This window comes from Podarcis filfolensis (genome assembly GCF_964270895.1).
Source record: "Podarcis filfolensis genome assembly, chromosome: 18".
Lineage (NCBI taxonomy): Eukaryota > Metazoa > Chordata > Lepidosauria > Squamata > Lacertidae > Podarcis > Podarcis filfolensis.
Genome location: NC_139622.1, coordinates 4,194,938 through 4,218,475, shown reverse-complemented (window position 1 = coordinate 4,218,475; position 23,538 = coordinate 4,194,938). Strand labels below are relative to the sequence as shown.

The following is a 23,538-nucleotide window of genomic DNA, read 5'->3' as shown; positions in this document are numbered from 1 at the left end:
ATTTATTTATACCCCGCACATCTGGCTGGGTTTCCCAAGTCACTTTGGGCGGTTCCCAACAGAATATTAAAAACAAGATAGAACATCAAACATTTTAAAAATTCCCTCAACAGGGCTGCCTTCAGTTGTCTTCTAAAAGTCAGATAGTTGTTCATTTCCTTGACATCTGAAGCAGAAACAAACAAGGAAATAAGTAAGTGGGCAAACTCCAGGCTGAATCTGTGGTTGTTTGCAGCAAGGTTTGGGCATAATTCTTTACGTGTGGATAAGTGAATTTCTGCATAGTGAGCAGGCAGGCAGCAGGACATGCGTGTATTTTAGCTCCCCTACGGCGTTATCTGTGTGCACATAGTATTGCTTTCATTTTTACTTAAAAAGTAGGTTAAATAAAGCATTCTGCATTGGACAGACACGCTCTCTTGTCTCTTTTTCGCCCCAGAGGACTTCAAATGCCCTCTCAGGAAGGAGGTGGCGCTCACCAGCGGTGAATGGGAGGTCCTGGCCAGGCACGGATACAAGGTACAAGGAGCCCCCTTGGATTCGGCAGCACGGAATTGAAACTTCGAAATCCGCAGCCTGCCTCGCGTTTTGATTTCCGTCTTCGCCCTCAAAATAAAGGGGTGGCAAAGGAGTCGCCAGGCGAGTCTCTCTCTCTGGTGATGGCCTCCCCGGGAGCAGGATGGCCACACGCAGCCGTCGGCCTCGGCCAGTGGCCAAAAATGTGGAAACCTTTTGGTAAAAGTGTATTTCCGAGGTTTGGCGGCTCATAACACCACCTTTTCCCCCCGGAGTAATACCATAAAATTATATATCGATCGACAGATAATTTAATGAAGAATGTAATGCAATGAAGTTTATTCAGTTATCTGTATTCTGTCGAAAGTTATAGCCAAATAACCAGAAAAAAGGAGTTTATTGAGCCAATCAGGTGTCGTTTTGTTTTGGCAATGATGGCTCAGAACACCAATTTTTTTGGAGTAATACCATAAAATTATATATCAATGGAAAGATAATTCAATGAAGAATGTAATGCAACGAAGTTTATTCAGTTATCTGTATTCTATCGAAAGTTATAGCCAAATAACCAGAAAAAAGGAGTTTAGAGAGCCAATCAGGTGTCATTTTGTTTTGGCAATGATGGCTCATAACATCAGTTTTTTAGGAGTAATACCATAAAATTATATATCAGTGGAAAGATAATTTAATGAAGAATGTAATGCAATAACTTTTATGAAGGGTAATTGAACAAACTTTGGAAATTTTGGAGCAGCCCAGTCAGAGCGGTCCTAGGCCAGGAGTTGATTTTATAGTGCATCCTTAGAAGTGGGTTTTCCTGCCCTGCTCCCTCAAGCAGAACAACAGAGCACTGGGAAAGTGTTCACCCCACACCTTTGTCTAGGGCAAGTGCGCCGCAACATGGAACCCCCAGGCTGCTGCACTCCCTTGTCGCGTGGGGGTGGAGAAAGGCCAAAATTTGAGGATGCCTTTCCAAAGCCAGCTTGGTGAGGCGCCAGGCTTTGGGAAGGAGGTGTGAGGCTCTGATGGGGTCCAAGTGCCCTCCAACCCCCTCCCCAAAGTTGGGAATTAGCCTTTGGGAAGAAGGTTAGAAGATTCTAGGACCCGAGGGCATTCAGACATCCTTTTTTCCGACTGGTCTTAGGAGTTCCTAAGAGTGTTCTCTTATTTGGCTATACATGCCAAGCTAGGTCAGCACCTCTTAGAATCTAGGAGTTGGATCATGATACTTAAACACAGTGGTACCTCGGAAGTCGAACGGAATCCATTCCGGAAGTCCGTTCGACTTCCAAAATGTTTGGAAACCAAAGCTCGAACAATGGAGGTGGAGACGCACCTTCAGATATACTGGACCGAGGCCATTTAGGGCTTTAAATTTGTTTAAATTATGCCAATAAAGGCTGAATGAGTGAATGAGTGATCCTATGCATAACAGGAAGTAGTGGGGTGTAGTGGTTAGAGGGTTGGACTAAGACCTGAGAGAGAAGTCCCCATTTAGCTGTGAAACTCACTGGGTGACCTTGGGCTGGCTGCTCACTCTCAGCCCAAACCACCTCACAGGTTTGTTGTGTGGATAACGCGGGAGAACTGTTTGTGAGCTCCACCTTGACCTCCTTGGAGGAAGCGGGGGGCGAGGGGAATATAAATTAAAAACAAACCAACTGGCAAGTTGTATCCAGACCTTAAAGCAATTTCCCATTGTAGTTTCTCCCTCTCTCTCCCCCTACAGATTTGGGTGAATGAAGAAACCAAGCTTGTCTACTTCCAGGGCACGAAGGATACCCCTCTGGAGCATCACCTCTACGTGGTCAGCTACGAGTCCCCCGGGGAGGTCGTGCGGCTCACCACCCTGGGCTTCTCCCACAGCTGTTCCATGAGCCAGGTCTGTCCCTCTGGGTCGCAGAATTCCCATGTGTGTGGTTGGTTTCCCTTTTTTTAAAAGGAGGAGGCAACTGTGGGGGCAGTGGGGTCCATAATTCTCCTCGCCAAGATGACGACAACAACAATAATAATTTGTTGGGTAAAACTGTGGGGCTGCTTGGAGTGTCTCCCGACCCACCTTTGCCGCTCTTCCTTGCCTCCCTGCAGAATTTCGACATGTTCATTAGTCACTACAGCAGTGTCAGCATCCCTCCCTGCGTCCACGTTTACAAGCTTAGCGGCCAAGAGGAAGACCCCCTCCACAAGCAGCCGAAATTCTGGGCCAGCATGATGGAAGCGGCCAGTGAGTAGATTTCTCTTGGCTTCCCGTCTCGTTCAAGGGAGTTCGAGCCTGGTTTCGATTTTATCTACTGCAGTTGCACTGATGGCTTTTTCTGCGTCGTTCCACATTTTACGTTGGGCTTCGTTGTTGGAACTATAAATCTGAAAAGTGGATGGGAAAAAAACAGCAAACCTGTCAAACAGCCCAGGGTATCGATGATACCACATTTTGCAGAATCTTGTACAGCAGAGCCTTGGTTGTCGAACACAATCTGTTTCGGAAGACCGTTCAACTTCCAAAACGTTTGACAACTGAAGCGCAATTGCCGGTCAGCAATCTCAATGGAGAAAATGGAGAAATGTGCCTCAGAAGTTGTTTGACTTCCAAGGCACGTTCAGAAACGGAAGCATTCACTTCCAGGTTTTCGGCATTCGGGTTCTGGATCGTTCGGCTTTCGAGGTGCTCAAAAACCGAGGTTCCACTGTATAGCCTTTTATTGAAAAGTATGTATGTATAATTGTGTGTATACATCAGGGGTCGGCAACCTAAGGCCCATGGGCCACAAGCGGCCCCTGGGGGTCGTTTAACTGGCCCATGGACCCCCGCCGGCCGTTCAGTCAGCTCCCGTGCGCCGCGCTAAACCGCTCCTGCAGCCAATGGGAAGCTGTGCACGCCTCCTCCGCACTGGAAGGAGTGCCAGAAATAGCGTTTGTGCATGCGTGCGCCCACACACTTCGGCCCACTACAGCGTCTGCGGGACCCTGAACCAGCCCAAGCCACAAAAACTGCTGACCCCTAGTATACATGGAGTATCTCTGGTGGGGGACATGTCCTGCTCCTTCTGGGGCAGTTTGATCAACTTTGGTCCCTACCCTGCACTCAGCTCTCACCTGTGGCTCCTGGAAGCTATAAGCAGGCGACAGCGGCCACGATCCTGGAATGGCTTTGACTGGCTGACTGAACCAGGCAAGGGGGGCTGATGGATCTCAAACCCTCGCTGAGTTAGGGTCTTCTGTGTGTGAAGATAGGTTCCAGTGGATGGAGCGGATGAGACCAAGAGTGGGTCCAGTTCTCAAGAGTGCGGTTTCTGCCTGTGCTATAGAAGGAAGTGAGGGGCAGGTGGGGCTTGTGAACCTGGGAAGGGAGCCCCCCCAAGAGAAGGAAAACTCTGATCCTAAGCATCCACTGCACTTGCCCCTGTACTCATTTGTGAGAAAGGCTTTGGGAGTAAATCTGGAGGGAAAATCTACCCGCTGCCTCGCAGGGTATCTTTGGGAGAAGAAAAGGCCAAAGAGGAAACCTTGCACAAATCTGGGCGGCGCCTTGTACGCCTCCTTTTTGGCAACTCCTGCAGCCAAGCTGGTGCCAAAACATTTCGCTCTGCTTTACTTTGGACCTCTTCAGCGAGGCTGGGGTGGTGATTCTGGTCGTCTGGGCAGTCCAGGACCTCCAGACACACTGCCCAGGCTTGTGGCCCAGGGTGCTGCTCACAGAGCAGTTGGACTTCACCCCCGGAGGCGCACTCCATTGTCTCACAGCGAAGCTGTGTTAAGTTCTTTGGGACATGGCATGGAGTCAGAGCTTGGCCCAAAGCTGGACCCCTCCCAAGCCTACCCTTCCCATTTCACTTTTGAGTGGCCTTTTCTGTGAAATAAAAGGTAAAGGGACCCCTGATCATTAGGTCCAGTTTTGGATGACTCTGGGGTTGTGGCGCTCATCTCGCTTTACTGGCCGAGGGAGCCGGCGTACAGCTTCTGGGTCATGTGGCCAGCATGACTAAGCCACTTCTGGCAAACCAGAGCAGTGCACGGAAACGCCATTTACCTTCCCGTCGGAGCCTGCGGTACCTATTTATCTACTTGCACTTAGACGTTCTTTCGAGCTGCTAGGTTGGCAGGAGCAGGGACCGAGCAACGGGAGCTCACCCCGTCGCAGGGATTCGAACAGCTGACCTTCTGATCGGCAAGTCCTAGGCTCTGTGGTTTAACCCACAGCGCCACCCGCGTGTGGGTAATAGAGAGAACAATTGCCACCACTGTGGCTTGGAGACCCAGTAGAATCACTCTCATGGGGTACCCTGGGTGGTTTGCATTTTCTCCACTGCAGAACACAAAATTTGATTTTCTCCACTGCAGAACACAAAATTTGATTTTTCAGTTATTTAAGTATTGTCATTACTTTTTTAAAAAATGCATTTATGCAATCAAAATGAGTGTGCGGCAAGATTCCACAAACAGTGCATCACCCATATCTTGGGTGACTCTTCTCTCCCCTTGGCTTTTCTGCAGGCTGCCCCACTGATTACATCCCCCCGGAGATCTTCCACTTCCGCACACAGTCGGACGTCGAGTTGTATGGGATGGTGTACAAACCTCACGACCTCCAGCCTGGGAAGAAGCATCCCACTGTGCTTTTTGTCTACGGAGGGCCTCAGGTAGGCTGGCTGCTGAGCTGGAGCCAAGGAGCACAGATGGGGCGGCATCAGAAGCCGCCCCTGAACGACCGAGCGCAGTGCTGTCCACACCGGCTAGCAGCTGTCCTCCAAGGTTTCAAACTGGCTTTTCTCTCCCAGGGATTGAATCTGGGACCATCTGCTTGCATAGCAGCAGATAGATGCTCTATATTCGCTGAGCTACCGCTCCCCCAAAGTCAGAAAGCGTGTTTTGAGTTTCAAGGTGGCATCTTTCGACACAGAGCAAAGAGGGGCTTGGGGGTTGAGCACTGTTTGCACACAGAGCTTCGCCACCGATTATGTTCACACTTGCTTCAGAGACACTGGCCAATTCTGGCTCTCATAATATGCCTTTTTCCAGCCCAAGGTGCCCAGAGTGGCATACAACTAGAGATGGGAAGGTCTGGAAAATACCCAGAAAAAGGTGGGCGGGGGGGGACAGGTTTTTTTCTGTTTCTTTCCAAAGCCCCCCCCCAAAAAAAAAACAAATTTGGGGAAAAACACAACTCAGTTTGATATACGGTAGTTTGAATATTCCACACACTTTTTTTTTTTTTTTAAATTTTCCCGGAAAAAAACGGCTTTGCAAGAAAATTTTCCGTTTTTTCCCCAGGCCTTCCCATCTCTACGTACAACCCATTTAAAAGCAGAATGCCCATCTTTATAAAGCGCCTAAAGTTTCCCAAGCGCTGCGTGCAGATTGAAAAGATAGCAGTCTCTGCTGGCAGGCTTACAGTCTTAAGAGACATGACACAAAAGGAAAAGGGGGAGGGGAGGGAGGAGGAAAGCAAGCAACAGCGGTACCTTGGAGTGACAAAGTTCTTGCTCGAATGCAGACATTTCCAAGAGAAGAGAGGCTAAATGGAGGGTGGTCTTTTAGCTAGGACGGTGGAGCGGGTCCTGCTGTCTCTTCTCTCTGTGTGTGCTGTAGGTGGGTGGAACATCTGCTGGCAGATGCGGGAGAGGGGGAGTCAAGGCAATGGATTAAAACAACCCATAAGCACAATAAAAAATACTGAACACAGTAGGCAGATAAAGTAGCCAATAAGACATACCTCCAGCCACCAGAGAGTAAAATCGGGTCTCCAGTAGCAAGCTCGCACTTTTCATCTGGCCAGGGACCTTCCCGGGACGAGGAGGTCTTCAGCTTAGCACGGAATGCGATCCGGGAAGGACCTCAGTGGATTTCCTCAAGCGAGGGACTTCATGGAGGAATGAGGCGCTTCCTAGCCGTGGTCATAGCATCATAGAATTGTAGTGTTGGGAGGGACGTTGAGGACCGTCAAGTCGAGGGGTCAGCAAACTTTTTCAGCAGGGGGCCGGTCCACTGTCCCTCAGACCTTGTGGGGGCCGGGCTATACTTTGGGGGGAAATGAAGGAATTCCTATGCTCCACAAATAATCCAGAGATGCATTTTAAATAAAATAACACATTCTACTCATGTAAAAACACCCTGATTCCCGGACCATCCACAGACCGGATTTAGAAGGTGATTGGGCCGGATCTGGCCCCCGGGCCTTAATTTTCCTACCCATGGTCTAGTCCAGCGGTTCTCAACCTGTGGGTCCCCAGATGGTTGGTGGACTACAATTCCCATCATCCCTGACCACTGGCCATGCTGGCTAGGAATGATGGGAGTTGTAGTCCAACAACATCTGGGGACCCATAAGTTGAGAAACACTGGTCTAGTACACGGGTAGGCAAACTAAGGGTCGACTCCGGCCCAATCGCTTTCTAAATCTGGCCCGCAGACAGTCTTGGGAATCAGCGTGTTTTTACATGAGTAGAATGTGTGCTTTTATTTAAAATGCATCTCTGGGTTATTTGTGGGGCATAGGAATTTGTTTATCCCCCCCCATATAGTCTGGCTCCCCACAAAGTCTGAGGGACAGTGGACTGGCCCCCTGCTGAAAACGTTTGCTGACCCCTGGTAGTCTTAACCTCCTGCAGTGCAGTTGTTCCATACAGGGATCGAACCTGCAACCTTGGCGTTGTCAGAACCACGCTCTAACCAGCTGAGCTATCCAGCTATCCCTTGTGGACCAGTAACTGGGAATGCTTAAGTGGGGATGGCGCTGTAGCTTTACGTGACCTGCTTGGGGCCATCTAGCTGTGGCTACTGCGTCAATGCCCCGACAAGACAGGCCTTTAGCCAGTTCAAGCAAGCAGTCTCTCAGTGATGCACTGCGGGCGGCGTAGGTTCGCTCGGGTGGAAGGAAAAGCAGGCCGGCACTCCTGGCACTCACGAATGCAGCCGCGGAATGATGAGCGTGAGTCGTGTGCAGAGGCGTTTATCCCAACCCTTTCCTAACTTTCCTCACCTCCCAGGTCCAGCTAGTGAACAACTCCTTCAAAGGCATCAAGTATCTGAGGCTCAACACGCTCGCTTCTCTCGGCTACGCCGTGGTGGTGATAGACGGCCGGGGGTCATGCCAGAGAGGCCTTAAATTTGAGGGCGCCCTGAAGAACCAGATGGTAAGTCCTCGGTTTGCCTTGTACGCGAGAAAACCATTACGAAGCAATAAGCAGCCTGTGGGTTTGGGGTGACACACCGCTTCAGATACCTAAAAATTAATAGGGATTACTGAAAACGCTGTTGGATATGCCAAAAGGAGGCAGGAATTATTATTTTTTTGTCTATATGTATAGTGGAGGTGTGTGATCTAGCAGAAGCTAGGAAATAGGAAAAAATAATTGATGCTTAAGCTATGAAAGTCCAGTTGTCTTTCTGCATAGGAAAGGCCTCACACCACAAATCATTAATTTCATATATGTTAATGATCGCGTGTGAAGGCAAACTTTGGTGCCTGTGGCCGATACAGGTCATACCTCAGGTTACAGACGCTTTGGGTTGTGTGATTTCGGGTTGCGCACTGCGCCGAACCCGGAAGTACTGGAACGAGTTACTTCCAGGTTTTGGCGCTTGCACATGCACAGAAGTGCCGAATCGCAACCCGTGCGTGCGCAGACATGGCGCTGCAGGTTGCGAACGTGCTTCCCGCATGGATCACGTTCGCGACCCAAGCGTCCGCTGTATGTGAAAGACATGATTCACTTCCTGTCAATCTGCCCTTTATACGGTGATCTGAGGGGGAGAGAGATTTCTAACAAGCCTTGTTGACATACGGAAGCAGGAATGCCCTGCTAGAAATGGTTCAGTTTCTTCTGAGCGACACTGATGGCCTTTGTGGCACATAAAGTGGCCCTCTTTACACTTGCCGTGAAAACGATTAGTGAAGGGAGAGTTAGAAAAATGCTGCGAATTGTTTTGGCAACTCAGAGGTTTAATCAGAAGTCAGATTTTTTTTCCCTCCTTCATGGTTCTTCTGTCAGTGCTTCCCAAACCTTTTCAGGCCCTTGCCCCCTTGGATCCATAAACTCATCCCCTATGCCCCCTACCCTTTAAAAAAGCATTATTCAGAACTGCGGTTTGTAGAACCCACTAAGGAAGGTATTAACACTCAAAACAGTAACAATTTATTGCATGTTTATTCAGTATCCATAGAATCATAGAGTTGGAAGAGACCACAAGGGCCATCGAGTCCAACCCCCTGCCAAGCAGGAAACACCATCAGAGCACTCCTGACATATGGTTGTCAAGCCTCTGCTTAAAGACCTCCAAAGGAGGAGACTCCACCACACTCCTTGGCAGCAAATTCCACTGTCAAACAGCTCTTACTGTCAGGAAGTTCTTCCTAATGTTTAGGTGGAATCTTCTTTCTTGTAGTTTGGATCCATTGCTCCCTGTCCGCTTCTCTGGAGCAGCAGAAAACAACCTTTCTCCCTCCTCTATGTGACATCCTTTTATATATTTGAACATGGCTATCATATCACCCCTTAACCTCCTCTTCTCCAGGCTAAACATGCCCAGCTCCCTTAGCCGTTCCTCATAAGGCATCGTTTCCAGGCCTTTGACCATTTTGGTTGCCCTCCTCTGGACACGTTCCAGTTTGTCAATGTCCTTCTTGAACTGTGTATCCAATTAGAAGCCTTTAGTTTAATTCAGCAAAACTGAAGAACCTAATTCAGTGATACCAGCTTTCCAAAGTCGGAGGGTCATTATCACCTCTTATGCCTCCTTGCCACCCCCTTGTCCCCCCCCAAGTAATGCCAATGGCCCCCCCCACTTTTGGAAGCACTGCTTCATGTTATTGATGTTACATTATAATGTACCTAGATCAGTGGTGTCCAAACTTTTTTCAAAGAGGGCCAGATTTGATGAAGTGGAGGGCCGTGAGGGTTGAAGTCACTGAGTTTTTTTAGGGTTGAAGTTGTTGAGATTTTTTTTTAGGATTTTACCCCAGGAAATAAACGGCCATAGGGGACGGATTAGGCCCCTAAAATGGACTTTGGACATGCCTGACCTAAATGCAATGAATGAATGAATGAATTTACAGAGCATGACTGGAGTGCGTAAATGAGCCAGCTGTCCCCAAATGAGCAGGTAGCTCTCATGTCCCTCCTTTGCCCACAACTGTCAACCGTCCCTTATTTGGTGAGAAAGTCCCTTATCCCATCGCTGTGTCCTGCTGCTGTCCCTTATTGATGATGTCCCTTAAATTTCCGGGTTTCAAAGGAAGCAGCTCCTCTCCCTCCCTCCCTGCCGGCCAGGGAGGAGGGGGGCTCCAACAGTGTTGCTTGGCTGCGTTGCTCATCCAATAAGGAGTTGAAGAACGACTGGGGGGTGGAGCTTGCATGCCTTGTGCCAATCAAATCGGCCGCGTTGCCTGGGGACTCGCCTTTGCTCAGCGCTTCCTAGAGGAGAGGTGACGGTGGTTTTCCTTGCTGCATCCCCTTTGCTGGGTTGCTGCGCTGTGGGAACCACCGCTTGAGGCTTCGTTTGGCTGCTGGCTGGGCTTTCTGCTTTTGGCTCGGAGAGGCTCAGAAGTTGAACATACCTGTGTCCGGAAAATCCCTTATTTTGGCTGCTGATCCCTTATTTTCGAGGCTGCTGGTCCCTTATTTTCAAATCTGTAAGTTGACAGCTATGCCTTTGCCACCCGCTTCTAGGGCCAGGTGGAGATCGAGGACCAGGTGGAAGGCTTGCATTACGTAGCAGAGAAATACGGGTTCGTCGACCTCAGCCGCGTCGCCATCCACGGCTGGTCTTACGGGGGCTTCCTCTCGCTCATGGGGCTCATCTGCAAACCTCACATCTTCAAGGCAAGTTTGGAGTTTGCTGCCGTCTGTTCCAGGGCGGGTGGGGTGGGCAGCCGATACGTTGCGCTCCAGAGACGGTTGCGCTGCAACTCCCCGCCGCCCCTGCCAGTCGCTAGGTAGCGTGTGGGGAAGCCTGTGTCTTTTGGAATCCCTGCTCCCATCAGGGAGGATGGAAGTATCAACATCTGGAGAGCCAGGGGTTCCCTCTCTGTGCTGAAGGTAGAGTGAAGACTCGGACCCAAATGATCTGCTCCCAGCTCTGCAGGGGAGTAGACCTCATTGTACGATCAACTCCTTTTGCCCGGCGCCACCCTGGGTTTTTAAAAATAAAGAAGCCAACCTTGTGTGATTTCATGATATCACAGAAAGCCTGACAACAGAAAACAACAACCCAGGAGTCTGCACAGGACTTGTCTTCTTGTGAAATAAAGCTGTATGTATGCAGAGATACGCTTTCCCCATGGAGACTCGCTTGGTGCCTTCATTACAAATCTTTAGGCACTTGGTGGTCCTGTAAAATAATTAAGGAATATTGGGGAACTATATATAATGAATTGAAGAAGATGCTTAAAAAAGCTTTCCCCAAATCACCTGAGATTTTCCTCTTGGGGGTGGTAACCTTTAAAGCCCTATACGGCCTAGGACCCTCGTACCTATGGGACCGCCATAGGTATCTCCTGGTATGTCCCACAGAGGAACTTACGGTCTTCAAACAAAAACATCCTGAAGGTCCCAGGCCACAGAGAGGTTAGGCTGGCCTCAACTAGAGCCAGGGCTTTTTCGGCTGTGGCTCCGATCTGGTGGAACGCTCTGTTACAAGAGACCAGGGCCCTGAGGGACTTGACATCTTTCTGCAGGGCCTGCAAGACAGAGCTGTTCCACCAGGCCTTTGGTCAGGGCACAATCTGACTCCCTCCTTTGGCAATTTTCACAGAACTTTAGCCTAATGGTTGCCATCAATTTGATTTGAATTAATTTTATAATGAAATGATTTTAGAATGTTGTACTATTTTATTGTTGTTAGACGCCCTGAGCCTGGCTTCGGCTGGGGAGGGCGGGATATAAATAAAATTTATTATTATTATTATTATTAACAATAGAGGACCCAAAAAAACCAGACGTTGACTACTATATGCCTGTGCTGCAGCCACAAAGGAAGATTAAAATGTTTGAATATGCTGAACTGGCTGGTCTGACGAACAGGATAAGAGAAAACAAAAATAAGGAATATAAGGAGGAATGTATAGTGTCTATTGACTATTTCAAGGACCGGTATAGACAGATGCATAGCTTAGCAGGTCTTGTGCAAATCCAGCAGAGTTGAAGTAGAGTTTTTAATAGATAACAAATTGGATGATTAAAAAGATGTGGATTACGTGGAGTAGAAGAAAAGCAAAGGAACCAGGAAAAGGGTGGAAGGGAAGTCATGTGGTACGTATATACATGCTGTATTTGGTATGAAGTTGTAAGAGCAGAAGGGGGGAGGGTTAAATTTGCAATCTGCTCCTGTTTTTGAAAATGCAAATAAAAAAAGCAAACAAATCTTTAGGCACCAGCTGAAAACATTTCTCCCAGTCCTTTGGCTGATTCAGTGATCTGTGGCCTTTTAAACAGGGCTGCTGCTGATGGTATTGATTCGTTTTGTTATGGCGTTACATATTCTATGATTTCATAATATAAACCACCCTATGATTCCCGGATCTTTAAATAAAATCAATAAATTGTGCAAGTTGCAGAATGAATTTTGCAGGTTGCAGAATCTGGCTTCCTCAGGCAACTTAATGCGGGGGTGGGGGGAGAAGCATGGATTTCCTGTCAGCCCTGAGTGTAACGTCAGCCTTCAATATCCCTCCAGGTTGCTATCGCAGGGGCCCCCGTCACAGTCTGGATGGCGTACGATACTGGATACACCGAACGGTACATGGATGTCCCAGAGAACAACCAGCAAGGCTACGAAGCAGGCTCTGTGGCGCTGCATGTAGAGAAACTCCCCAATGAGTAAGGGTTATAAGAATAATAATTTATTATTTTCCCAGCCACTCTGGGCGGCTTCCAACAGAATACTAAAATACAATAGTCTATTAAACATTAAAAGCTTCTCTGAACAGGGCTGCCTTCAGATGTCTTCTAAAAGTCTGTGAGTTGTTTTTCTCTTTGACATCTGGTGGGAGGGAGCCACCACCGAGAAGGCCCTCTGCCTGGTTCCCTGTAACTTGGCTTCTCACAGCGAAGGGAACTGCCAGAAGGCCCTCGGCGCTGGACCTCAGTGTTCGAGCAGAATGATGGGGGGGGGGGAGACTTTCCTTCAGGTATACTGGACCAAGGCCATTTAGGGCTTTCAAGGTCAGCACCCACACTTTGAATTGTGCTTGGAAACGTACTGGGAGCCAGTGTAGGTCTTTCAAGACCACTGTTATGTGGTCTCTGCGGCCGCTCCCAGTCCCCAGTCTAGCTGCCGCATTCTGGATTAGTTGTATTGGATTAATTGGGTTGTGGGACATCAGTGCTGGTGAGCGGCGGGGGCAGAGCAGGGTGTGTTGTGCCAGCAGCCTGGTCCCAGCTGGCACAGACCCCGGCTGAGAGAGGAAGCAGCAGTCGGCCGTGCGGTTTCATGTGTTCTGGAGGGATCAGTGGGATTTCCCCAAGGTCAACGAGGCAGCTTAGGGGGCCTTAAATGCACTATGCAAGTACTAGAGAAATACATGCACTCTCGACATTCCTCAGGTGGAAATAGGGACGTTAGATTCTACATCAGTAATAGAGCAGAGCAGGGGTGTCCAGCAGGTGGATCGGGAGGTGGGCTCCTTTTCCTTTGCTGTGGCATAAGAGCATCCAGCCCTGGCCCCTGCTCCATCTCAGCATAATCGCTGGAACGGACGACGGGAGTTTTTGCTGTGAGGCAGATTGTTTTCTTAGTCATCTTTTGGTGAGCGACTTTCCAGCTTTATTTCATTTTCCTCCCCTTAAACAACTTTGAGTTGAACCCCCCCCCCCAAAACGGGACTTCCCTCCCTAAAAAAAGCTCAACAACAACTTTGACTTGAAACCCCCCGTTTTGTATTCTGTGAGTAGATCGCAGTCTCTTGGGAGTTGGACACCCCTGTAGTAAAGGTAAAGGGACCCCTGACCATTAGGTCCAGTCGTGGCCGACTCTGGGGTTGCGGCGCTCATCTCGCTTTAGTGGCCGAGGGAGCCGGCGTACAGCTTCCGGGTCATGTGGCCAGCAGGACTAAGCCACTTCTGGCGAACCAGAGCAGCGCACGGAAACGCCGTTTACCTTCCCGCCGGAGCGGTACCTATTTATCTACTTGCACTTTGAGGTGCTTTCGAACTGCTAGCTTGGCAGGAGCAGGGACTGAGCAACGGGAGCTCACCCCGTCACGGGGATTTGAACCGCCGACCTTCTGATCGGCAAGTCCTAGGCTCTGTGGTTTAACCCACAGTGCCACCCGCGTCCCTGTAGTAGAGTGTCCTTATTTTCATCTGAGGAATATTGGACTGTGTGGAAAAGAATTCCAGACTTTCTTCTTCTGGCCTGCCACGTCAACCACTTGTCTGGGGAATTTTGGGAAAGCTGAAGAGTTTGAGGATTGATTTTTATTTATTTTTTAATAGCGGTGGGTGGGGTGAGGTAGATTGTCTGAAGTGGGGCAAGGGTTCAAAAAATCACGGCATGATTTTTGCTTGCTGGTCACTTTGTGTCCATTGCCCTGGTCATTGAACGCTCAAGTGGTCCAAACTCCTCTCTGCCATGAACAGCCGCAAACACTGGTGCCCAGCTTGGCTCTCACGTTTGGTACTTTCCTTGCCTTCCTTCTAGGCCCAATCGCCTGCTGATCCTCCATGGATTTCTGGATGAAAACGTGCACTTTTTCCACACCAATTTCCTGATCTCCCAGCTGATCCGAGCTGGGAAACCTTATCAACTACAGGTGGGTCGAGCTGGCGAACTATCCAGCCCATCCCTTTCCTCTTGGGCTGGGCTTCAGGTGGGGTCGTTCTCTCCTGGCCTGGCCTACCTTGCAGGGTGCTTTGAATAAAGTGTGGGAGGAGGGTGGAGACGTGGGCAGGGCAGGGCACTCTTTGCCCCCTTGAGCTCCTTAATAATAATAATAAATTTTTATTTATACCCCGCCCTTCCCGGTTCAAAAACCGGGCTGAGGGTGGCTAACAACAAATTTAAAACACTTTAAAATGCTTAATTATAAAAGCAGCGTAACATACAGTATAAAAACATGAAAATAACAATAAAAATCAAAAATCAATTAGATAATCCCCAGGGCTAGCTGGCTGAATTGGTCCCACTTGGGCCAGTGAGGAGGAGGCCAGGGGAGAATTAGCTGTGGGGTCTCAGAGTGGGTGATCTTCATAAAAGGGGATGGGGAGGGAAGAGAAGGGAATAAAAGATCAGGCTGAATTCAGATTAAAGGCCAGGTGGAATTGCTCTCTCTTACAGGCCTGACAGAAGGAGGTTAAATCCTGCAGGGCCCTGGTCTCCTGGGACAGAGCATTCCACCAGGTCGGAGCCATCACTGAAAAGGCCCTGGCCCTGGTGGAGGATAGTCTGACTTCCTTAGGGCCTGGGACCTCTAAATGTAGAGGAAAGGCGGGGTCTAAATTTAGTAAATGGTACAGTGGAACCTCTCTTTTCGAACATCTTGGCTGCCGAACAATTCGGAAGCTGAACGTCGAAAACCTGGAAGTAACTGCTCCAGTTTTCAAACGATTTTTGGAAGCCGAACACACTACATAGCTTTCATTTTGAGTTTCTCTATTGTATTGAGGCTTCCGCTTTCAGTTTTCAGTTTCAGTCAAACTGTCTTCCGGAACGGATTACATTCAAAAACCGAGGTTCCACTGTATTTCCAATTCTGCTCTGGGAAATTTATTTATTGGATACCTGGAATGTGCAGATTTCAGCTGATGCATGCGTATTCCCCGGAGGCCTGTCGGAGGTTATGCGTATTGGTGGGAAAATCAGTTTTTTTATTGTGTGCAGTCCATTTTCAACCCCAGAGTGGGGGATAGACTGATAAAAATAAGGGGGAAATTAATACACAAAATCATATTAACAGGACCGAGAAACAACGGAATGATTCTGTCTCAAGATAAACAAGCAAAAATTACAACAGCATAAATCCAGCTACCCACCCATTCGGTTATCCAAACATAAAGAATTATGCCCATACCTTGCACTCACTCTCTCTCTCTCTCTCTCTATATATATATATAACACCTTCAGGCACAAGGTGATTTACAATTTAAAAAACACAAAATTCATACCATAATAAACAAAAACAATGCCTCCTGTTGACCATAGGTTGTTTGTTTTTGCTTGGCGAATAAATATATGTAACAAAGGCGCCAGGCGAGCCTCCCTGGAGAGAGCATTCCACAAACAGGGAGCCACTGCAGAAAAGGCCCTGTTGCGAATGAAGCACACGGAGAAGGGCCTCAGATGATGAATGCAGTGTCCAGGTCTGTTCACATGGGGATTCAGATTTAGATATCGGGAACAGCCAGAGTTTGCCCACTTCCTTGCTCCTTTGTGCTTTGCTGGTTGGCGGCAGCCATATTCAGGCAGAATCAATGGGGGGGGCTGGAGCAAGGGGAGAGTGATTGGACAAATCAGAGGGTAGGAGCCACCGGACAAATTGCAGATTGGAAACGTTCCCATAGGAATCGGTGGAAATTGGGGGCTCGTCGTGCGAACGCTTGCCTAATGGGATGATTTTCTAGGGGAATGCGCACTGTGTTTGGTGAATGAGACCTGGCGTGTGTTTCCAGTTTAGCAAAATCCAGGCCTCAAGGTCAGCAGGGCTGCCAGGTAGTGATGATGTGCTGGTGGATTTGCTGGCCTCCCTCCTGGGTTCTCCAGGTTGCGCAGATTTCCTCTTTGAGGAATGATTCCTGCATTGCACCCCCACAACGCTGTGATTATATGTGCTTTTTCCACGAGGCCCAGTGAATGTGTGCAACTCACAATGACCACTCAACGTACATTTTGCCTAATGAGGTCTGGAAGCTTCTCATCTCTTCCTGTTTCCCACCCCCCCCTCCCCTTTCTTGTGTGCAGATCTACCCCAACGAGCGACACAGTATTCGCTGCCCTGAGTCTGGGGAGCACTACGAAATCACGCTGCTGCACTTTCTTCAAGAATACCTCTGAGGACAGGGCTGGGGGGGGGACGGCACGGTGTGGGGCGTGGACAGGGGCTGCTGTCTCCCTGCCCACCCGCAACTCGACGTCGACGCTGAAGACTCGCTCCTCCTCTGGCCTCCTTTTTTGCCCCAACCTCTCCCCCCACCCTCCAGCAGCCTCCCGAGACCCAGAGCACTGGTCCGTGTTGCCCTCCCTGGGCCCTGATTTCACGAGGGGCACTGAGACCCCTCACCCCCTGCCCAACTGGCTTGGCACTGCTCTGCCTTGTCCCTCCAGCTTCTCTTTTAAAGTTTTCCTTCTCTCTCTCTCTCTCTCTCTCTCTCTCCTCCCCAGGACCCCTTCTCTGTTTTGCTGCTACTTTTTGGGCCGGGAATAAAAGTCAAGCGCTCCCCTGCCCTCGTGTCCCGCCCCCTACATCTCCAGTACTGTCTTGTGTCCCTCTTAAACTCCCCCCCTCCTCTCCTTTCTTTTCCTCTCCCCACTGAGTCCTGCGAGAGAGCTTTTCTGGGGCTCGGAAACAGACGAGCGCTTGGTGCTGTGCTGCCAAGATGTGGGCGGGGGGGGGGGGTAGGCTGGCGGGGGGGGGGTGAAGATGCCTCTGTCCTTGGTGCTGTGGCTTCCTGGCTGTGTCCTGTGGCAAATCCGGGCTCTTGGAAGGATTTGGGCAGGTGTTTGTGTGTTTGGGCTCCCCACTTAGAAGGCTTTGCTGTTTTGACTTCTTTTCGTAACTCTTGCGTCATTCCCCCGTCTCAAACACACTCTTCTTTCCCCTAAGGCAACCGTGTCCAGAAACTGCAGTCACTTCTGGATGGAAAAGGGGGGGGGTAGGGATGTTTAGGGGTTTTTTTTGCAGCCAGATTTATTTATGCAAATACGCCTCCCTCTGTCCACTCTCTCTGGCTTATAGGCACTGCCCCCCTGTCTTGCCAACCCTTCGTCTCCGCCTCCCAAGCCCTGAGCTTCCAGCCTCCAGCCCCACAGGCGTGCTCAGTTCTCTGCGGGTCAGCGACTGTATCCCCCCCGCCCATCCCCTGTTCTAGCAACACCTCTTGCCCATTGGTTCTCCTCCTCCCCCTGCCCCACGACCCACCTCCTCTGGTCTTAGGGCATCCCCGCAACAAAGCCTGAACCGCGATTTGGGGTGGTTTGTAAAGAAAGGCGGGGCCACCCGTGTGCCAGGCTTCGCCGCAACTTACGCCTCGTGGGAGGAAACACCCCCCCCTTGCCTGCTTGCTCACACCCTCTGGGCTCCCCCCCCAAAAAAAACACACATTCTTGCCTCTCAGGGGTGGGGCGGAATTTCAAGCGAGGAGAAACTTGCCTAAAACGAAACGAAAAACCCACGAACCACAAACGACTTGCCCCCCCCAAGTATCTTTAAGTGCGTATTATGAAAAGAAAATATTTTTATGGATTCTTATTCTTTTATAATTATGAGGTGTAACATGTAGTTACTCATTAAAATATTGGAAATTGGCGCAGCGCTTCTCTCCCGGCGTGGTTTTGTTCCCCCCCCCCCTTGTTGGCCGCAGGCAAAGTGGGGTATGGGGTGTGCATGTTTGTAAGCGCATGCCAGCTTGCCAGTGCCATTTCTGGCTTTTGAACACTGCGCTTCGTTCTCTGGGGCATAGAAACATTGCAAGCCGCCCGATACAAAGCCAGGCCATTGCTCCATCTAGCTCAGTGGTGTTTCGGAAAAATCTAGGTGTGAGGCTGCTCAGTCACCCAGCTTGTCGGGCTGAGCCCGCAGGTCCCTGCGGAATAAAGGAAGGAGTCCAGCCAACCGGAGCAAATAGCTGTAGACCAAAGTTTATTGTGCAATAGGTTCAAAGAGCAAATTTGAACCCCGAGGATGGGGTGACAAAGACTTTTAAAACTTTCCCACCATATCCCAGAATACAGTTCGTACAGCATCATTGCTACATCACTGACATGTCACCAAAGGGGAGGGGTTAACCTTGGCAAACATGTCCAGACAAGTCCTTGGTACAAGATTAGCATAAGCAGACATGGCAGGGCAAGACTCAGGTATAAGATTAGCATAGACAAATATGTCTTAAGTACCCACCACCCAAAAGTACAACAGAAGTTCCTTTGCATGTCTGGAGCCTGAGGTGAGTCAGGTGATGAGATTTGGCTTCCCTTGGCTAACAATGAGCCCAGCAATTGTCACCTCTGGGAACTTCATGGAGTCCTTTTTCAAGGGGAAAATAGCTTTGGAATGGAGGAAACTGGCAAAGGAGATGATTTTATATTATTTTTTAAAGCTAGGTAACTTCCCTGAAGTGTCAAGTTGAAAGGATACACTCAGGCATAATATTTGTAATATTTAACTTTAAAGATGTGCCCCCCGCCAGTGGTTTCAGCACTGAGTGGCAGAAGCTCTCCAGCAGTTCAGGCAGGAGACATTCCCAACCTTACCTGGCAATGCTGTCAGGATTTGAACCTGGGACCATTTGCTTGCAAGGCAGATGCTCTCCCTGAGCTCTGTAAAAGCACCACAGTTCTTACCCTAATTTAAGTAATTGGCAAGCCATGTTAACTTTGTTCATTCCCATTTCAAGTACAAAATTGTTTTTATATGTGTTGGAAGCTGCCCAAAGTGGTTGGGGCAACGTAGCTAGATAGGTGGGGTATGGAGAAGAAGAAGAATTGCAATAAAAATATATTCATATAAACTAGTAGCAGACACAATAGAATGAGGTTGTTGTTGTTTTTTTAAAAAAAGGCAACCAAAACACAGATCTGTAAAACACGTTTTACAAATAGCAAGAAATACAGGGGAAATTGACAACAATGAAAGCAGGAAATTGACAACCCCCAAAATGGTCCCTGCATTGTCGCTGGCCCTCAAAACTTAGATTTCTGTCCTTGTGAACTCACATTGCTCGGTCCCTGCTCCTGCCAACCTAGCAGTTCGAGAGCACGTCAAACTGCACGTAGATAAATAGGTACCGCTCCAGTGGGAAGGTAAACGGCGTTTCCGTGCGCTGCTCTGGTTCGCCAGAAGCAGCTTAGTCATGCTGGCCACATGACCCGGAAGCTGTACGCCGGCTCCCTCGGCCAATAAAGCGAGATGAGCGCCGCAACCCCAGAGTTGGCCACGACTGGACCTAATGGTCAGGGGTCCCTTTACCTTTACCTTTTACTGTCAGTATTTTCCTTGGAAAGGAATGGAGAAGAGAGAGTTTTGCCACATGCATCGACTTACCACATTTCTAGCCCATCATTCATCCAAAGGTAACATGGTGGAAATGCACAACATTGAAATCAATAATATTAGGCTTAGCTAGACCCAGAGTTGGACAGCTGGCGGGTTTAGTGGGGCGTTTCTGAGTCCTGCCTACATCACGCATCTCCACCAGAGTCGCACCATGACGTACATCTCGTCCGTATGGGGATGGCAAGGACACGGCATCTTGAAATCCCTCTCCCCACCTCTGTTTATGAGGGTTCGGCGATTCTTTCAGAGTTGTGGGAACCAAGCCTTGCAAGGAACAGTTGTGGGCCTTGGAGATGAGACCAAACAGTGACATGAGAGCCACCTTCAAATATCTGAAGGGCCTTCGTCACATGAAAGATGGAGCAAGCTGGTTTGCTGCTGCTGTTCCGGGGTGGGGTGGGCTTTAAACCCAATCCAAAGGTTTAAAATTGCAAGATTGCAACAAAATCTTAGAAGGAACCCTGCTGGAGGTAAGAGCTATTGGACAGTGGAAGGGACTGCAGGATATTTACAATGCAGTCAAACCAACAAGACAATCTCACCTTCCTGGACGCTTTGCCCTCATTCCAGCAATGTAGAACACCTATGCCTGAGGCTCCATCTTAAAATAGATTAAAATGGGGGTCAGCAAACATTCAGCAGGGGGGCGGTCCACTGTCCCTCAGACCTTGTGGGGGGCCGGACTATATTGGGGGGGGGGGAATGAATGAATTCCTATGCCCCACAAATAAACCAGAGATGCATTTTAAATAAAAGGACACACTCTACACATGTAAAAACACACTGATTCCCAGACTGTCTGTGGACCGGATTTAGAAGGCGATTGGACCGGATCCGGTCCCCAGGCGTTAGTTTGCCTGCCCATGGATTAAAGTATGTCTTTGTAACGGGGTTACCGTTTTAAGCCTGCCTGAAGATAGCTGCTGTTATCTGTCCCTCTTCAACAAGTATTGCGAGTAAATGTGTGTGTTTTTTACCTTTTGCAAGACTATTTTTTACCTTTTACAAGGCTATTTTGTGTGCAATTGTTATATTAAGAGGGAGGAAAAAAGCGGTGGGGAATACCAGGAGACCCCAGTCTTTCCTTATAGCATCCTGGTTTACTTAAACTAAAAGGCTAAAACTAGCCTATCTATGCTTCTCTGCTGAACTCATAAACATGAGGAAGGAAGGCTATATCTAATAAAGTACCTATACACATCCCTAATCTAATAATTCTAATTTATTATTTATACCCCGCCCATCTGGCTGGGCCTCCCCAGCCACTCTGGGCGGCTTCCATAAAAACCAAAAATACAATAAAATATCACACGTTAAAAACTTCCCTGAACAGGGCTGCCCTAAGGTAGTGGACTCTCCTGTTATGTATTCAGTGGTCTGTGTTTGCCTGAGTTTGAGTCTGGACTAAGGAATCTGAGCTCCTGTGTTCTGATTTGATACGTGTTGTCCAATCACAGAACATTTCAGGATTTGGGCCTCTGCCATTGGCCCTTGTACTCTGAGCCGTGATTCGCAGCTTTGAAGTTTAAACAGCCAATCACATTGGGAGTGGGAGTGGCCCAAGCTTTCATAAATGTATAGCAGCAGTTGCTTTGCCCCTGTTTCCCAGTTATGTTGTTCAATGAGGCGTTCACAAAGTAAAGGAAGGATTGAACTCTGATTAATAAGAATACACACAGAGACTTGAACCAGCAAGACTCTGGGAAGGGTGCGTATAATATTCTCTCTATCTGTCTGCCTCCAGCCCCTGGCCCAGGTCGTTTTATTTACAAAAAAGAACTTTTTACAGAGTGTTCGTAAGAACCAATCAGATTTCTTCTGAGCATTTCAACAAACCCACATGGGGACAAGTTAAACTAATAAAGCACACATATTTCTGGGGTAAACAAATAACAGAACTACAAAGGAGGACATTTGGCAACCCTGGGAGGTGATAAACAATCAATACATATGATAAGAAGGATGGCCAGGAGGACAGCAATCATTATCACCTTCATGTGAGATCTGTTTCCTGGCCCTAAGATTAACATCCTAGGATTAACATATCAGAAAAGCTACATCAAAGAAACTTGCCCACTATCTTTGATGACCCAGGACGCCTGCCTGTCTAAGCAACTGGGCTGTGTACGTGACTTGTGAAGAGAAAGAAATGGGCAGTAGACGAAATGGCCAGAGATGCAGAGGGTTGTGGGATTTGATCAGAAATTATTGTCAATGTATCAAACCCAGTCAACACAATGCATTCATCGTGGACACAATGGCTTGATGCATATTTTATAATTCCTCATAGTAATCCCACCTGACCCCACACTCTGGATATTTGCACTCCTACAGTTCAATAAAGGTTCTTGCTGTTATCACTGTGTCTTGCCTCGTGGGAACCCACCTACACTTCACCTTCCTTGAAGGTTTTAAAGCAGAGGTTGGACGGCATAGGTTCTTCAGCCGTGACCCCTGCATTCCGGGGTGTTGGTCAACTCTTCTTCTTATTTGTCTCATTTGACAAACCCACTTCGGATTTGAAGCAGCCGCCTGATATTGACATTTTGTAGATGTCGTATGACTGTTCCTGTTCGTATCAATCTACTGATGAAGACTCTTACTTTTTAAATATAGCTTATATAGATGACTTCCAATCATCCAACCTCAGTCTAACCTGAGAAAAAGTAATGAACCTTATAATTATACTAATTATCACTACATTAATTTCAGTACTTTTGATACTAATTAGCTTCTGACTCCCACAAATACTGCCAGACATAGAAAAACTTTCCCGCATAATACCTTCCCGCATGACAATTCTACAACTTTTTGCGTGGGAGAGTGGCCCAGCGGCCATTGTCATCTGTTTGCTACGATGCAGTTTCCGTCGTGGATGCTGAGCATTGCGTTTTGGGAATGACAGGCATGGCCAAACTTGGCCTTCCAGCTGTTTTGGGACTACAACTTCCATCATCCCTAGCTAACAGGACCAGTGGTCAGGGATGATGGGAATTGTAGTCCCAAAACAGCTGGAGGGCCGAGTTTGGCCATGCCTGGGGAATGAGATGGTGATGCCCCTCCCCCCAGGCACCCACCCAGAAGAAGAAATAGCATAGCATGGGTGAGGTTGCAGCCCCAGGCACCTTTTTTTAGGGGGCGCAACCAGCCCCCCCCATGACAGGCTCCCTAATTGAGGGGAGCTATGCCCTCGACAGTGGTGGTGGCAGTGGCTCCACCTTAGGGTTCTCCTGGGCCAGTCAAGAGGGAGGGGAAGGGTGTGCAAGGGAAAGGATTAGGTTTAGGGTTCGGGTTCGGATTAGGTTTGGGTTCGAGTTAGCGTTAGGGTTAAGGTTCGGGATGGGTTAGGGTTTGCAACAGGGTTGTGTTGGGTTTAGGGTTGGGTACTTGTGTTAGGGATGGCGCTGTGGTCTAAACCACAGAGCCAAGGACTTGCTGATCAGAAGGTCGGTGGTTCGAATCCCCATGACGGGGTGAGCTCCCTTTGCTCGGTCCCAGCTCCTGCCAACCTAGCAGTTCGAAAGCACGTCAAAGTGCAAGTAGATCAATAGGTACCACTCCGGCGGGAAGGTAAACGGCATTTCCGTGCGCTGCTCTGGTTCGCCAGAAGCGGCTTAGTCCTGCTGGCCACATGACCCGGAAGCTGTACGCCGGCTCCCTCGGCCAGTAAAGCGAAATGAGCGCCGCAACCCCAGAGTCGGCCACGACTGGACCTACTGGTCAGGGGTCCCTTTACCTTTTACTTGTGTTAGGGTTACGGTTAGGAAGCAAATACACCAGAAACACAAAAGCCAAAGCACGAAAGCAAAGCAGAATCGCCA

General features: G+C 48.8%; 1 protein-coding gene across 2 annotated transcripts in view; it reads left to right on the top strand.

Moving 5' to 3' along the window:
- Window positions 1-17,975, top strand: part of DPP9 (dipeptidyl peptidase 9) — a 49,144-nt gene extending 31,169 nt beyond the window's left edge. For both annotated transcript variants that reach the window (XM_083594445.1, XM_083594446.1), the window contains 9 exons: window positions 440-519; window positions 2,246-2,398; window positions 2,605-2,740; window positions 5,008-5,153; window positions 7,500-7,646; window positions 10,182-10,334; window positions 12,187-12,329; window positions 14,152-14,263; window positions 16,408-17,975. In XM_083594445.1, the coding sequence (XP_083450571.1) occupies window positions 440-519; window positions 2,246-2,398; window positions 2,605-2,740; window positions 5,008-5,153; window positions 7,500-7,646; window positions 10,182-10,334; window positions 12,187-12,329; window positions 14,152-14,263; window positions 16,408-16,500 (1,163 nt within the window). In that variant the 3' untranslated portion in view covers window positions 16,501-17,975. The remainder of the gene's footprint in view (window positions 1-439; window positions 520-2,245; window positions 2,399-2,604; window positions 2,741-5,007; window positions 5,154-7,499; window positions 7,647-10,181; window positions 10,335-12,186; window positions 12,330-14,151; window positions 14,264-16,407) is intronic.
- Window positions 17,976-23,538: the final 5,563 nt, after the last annotated feature.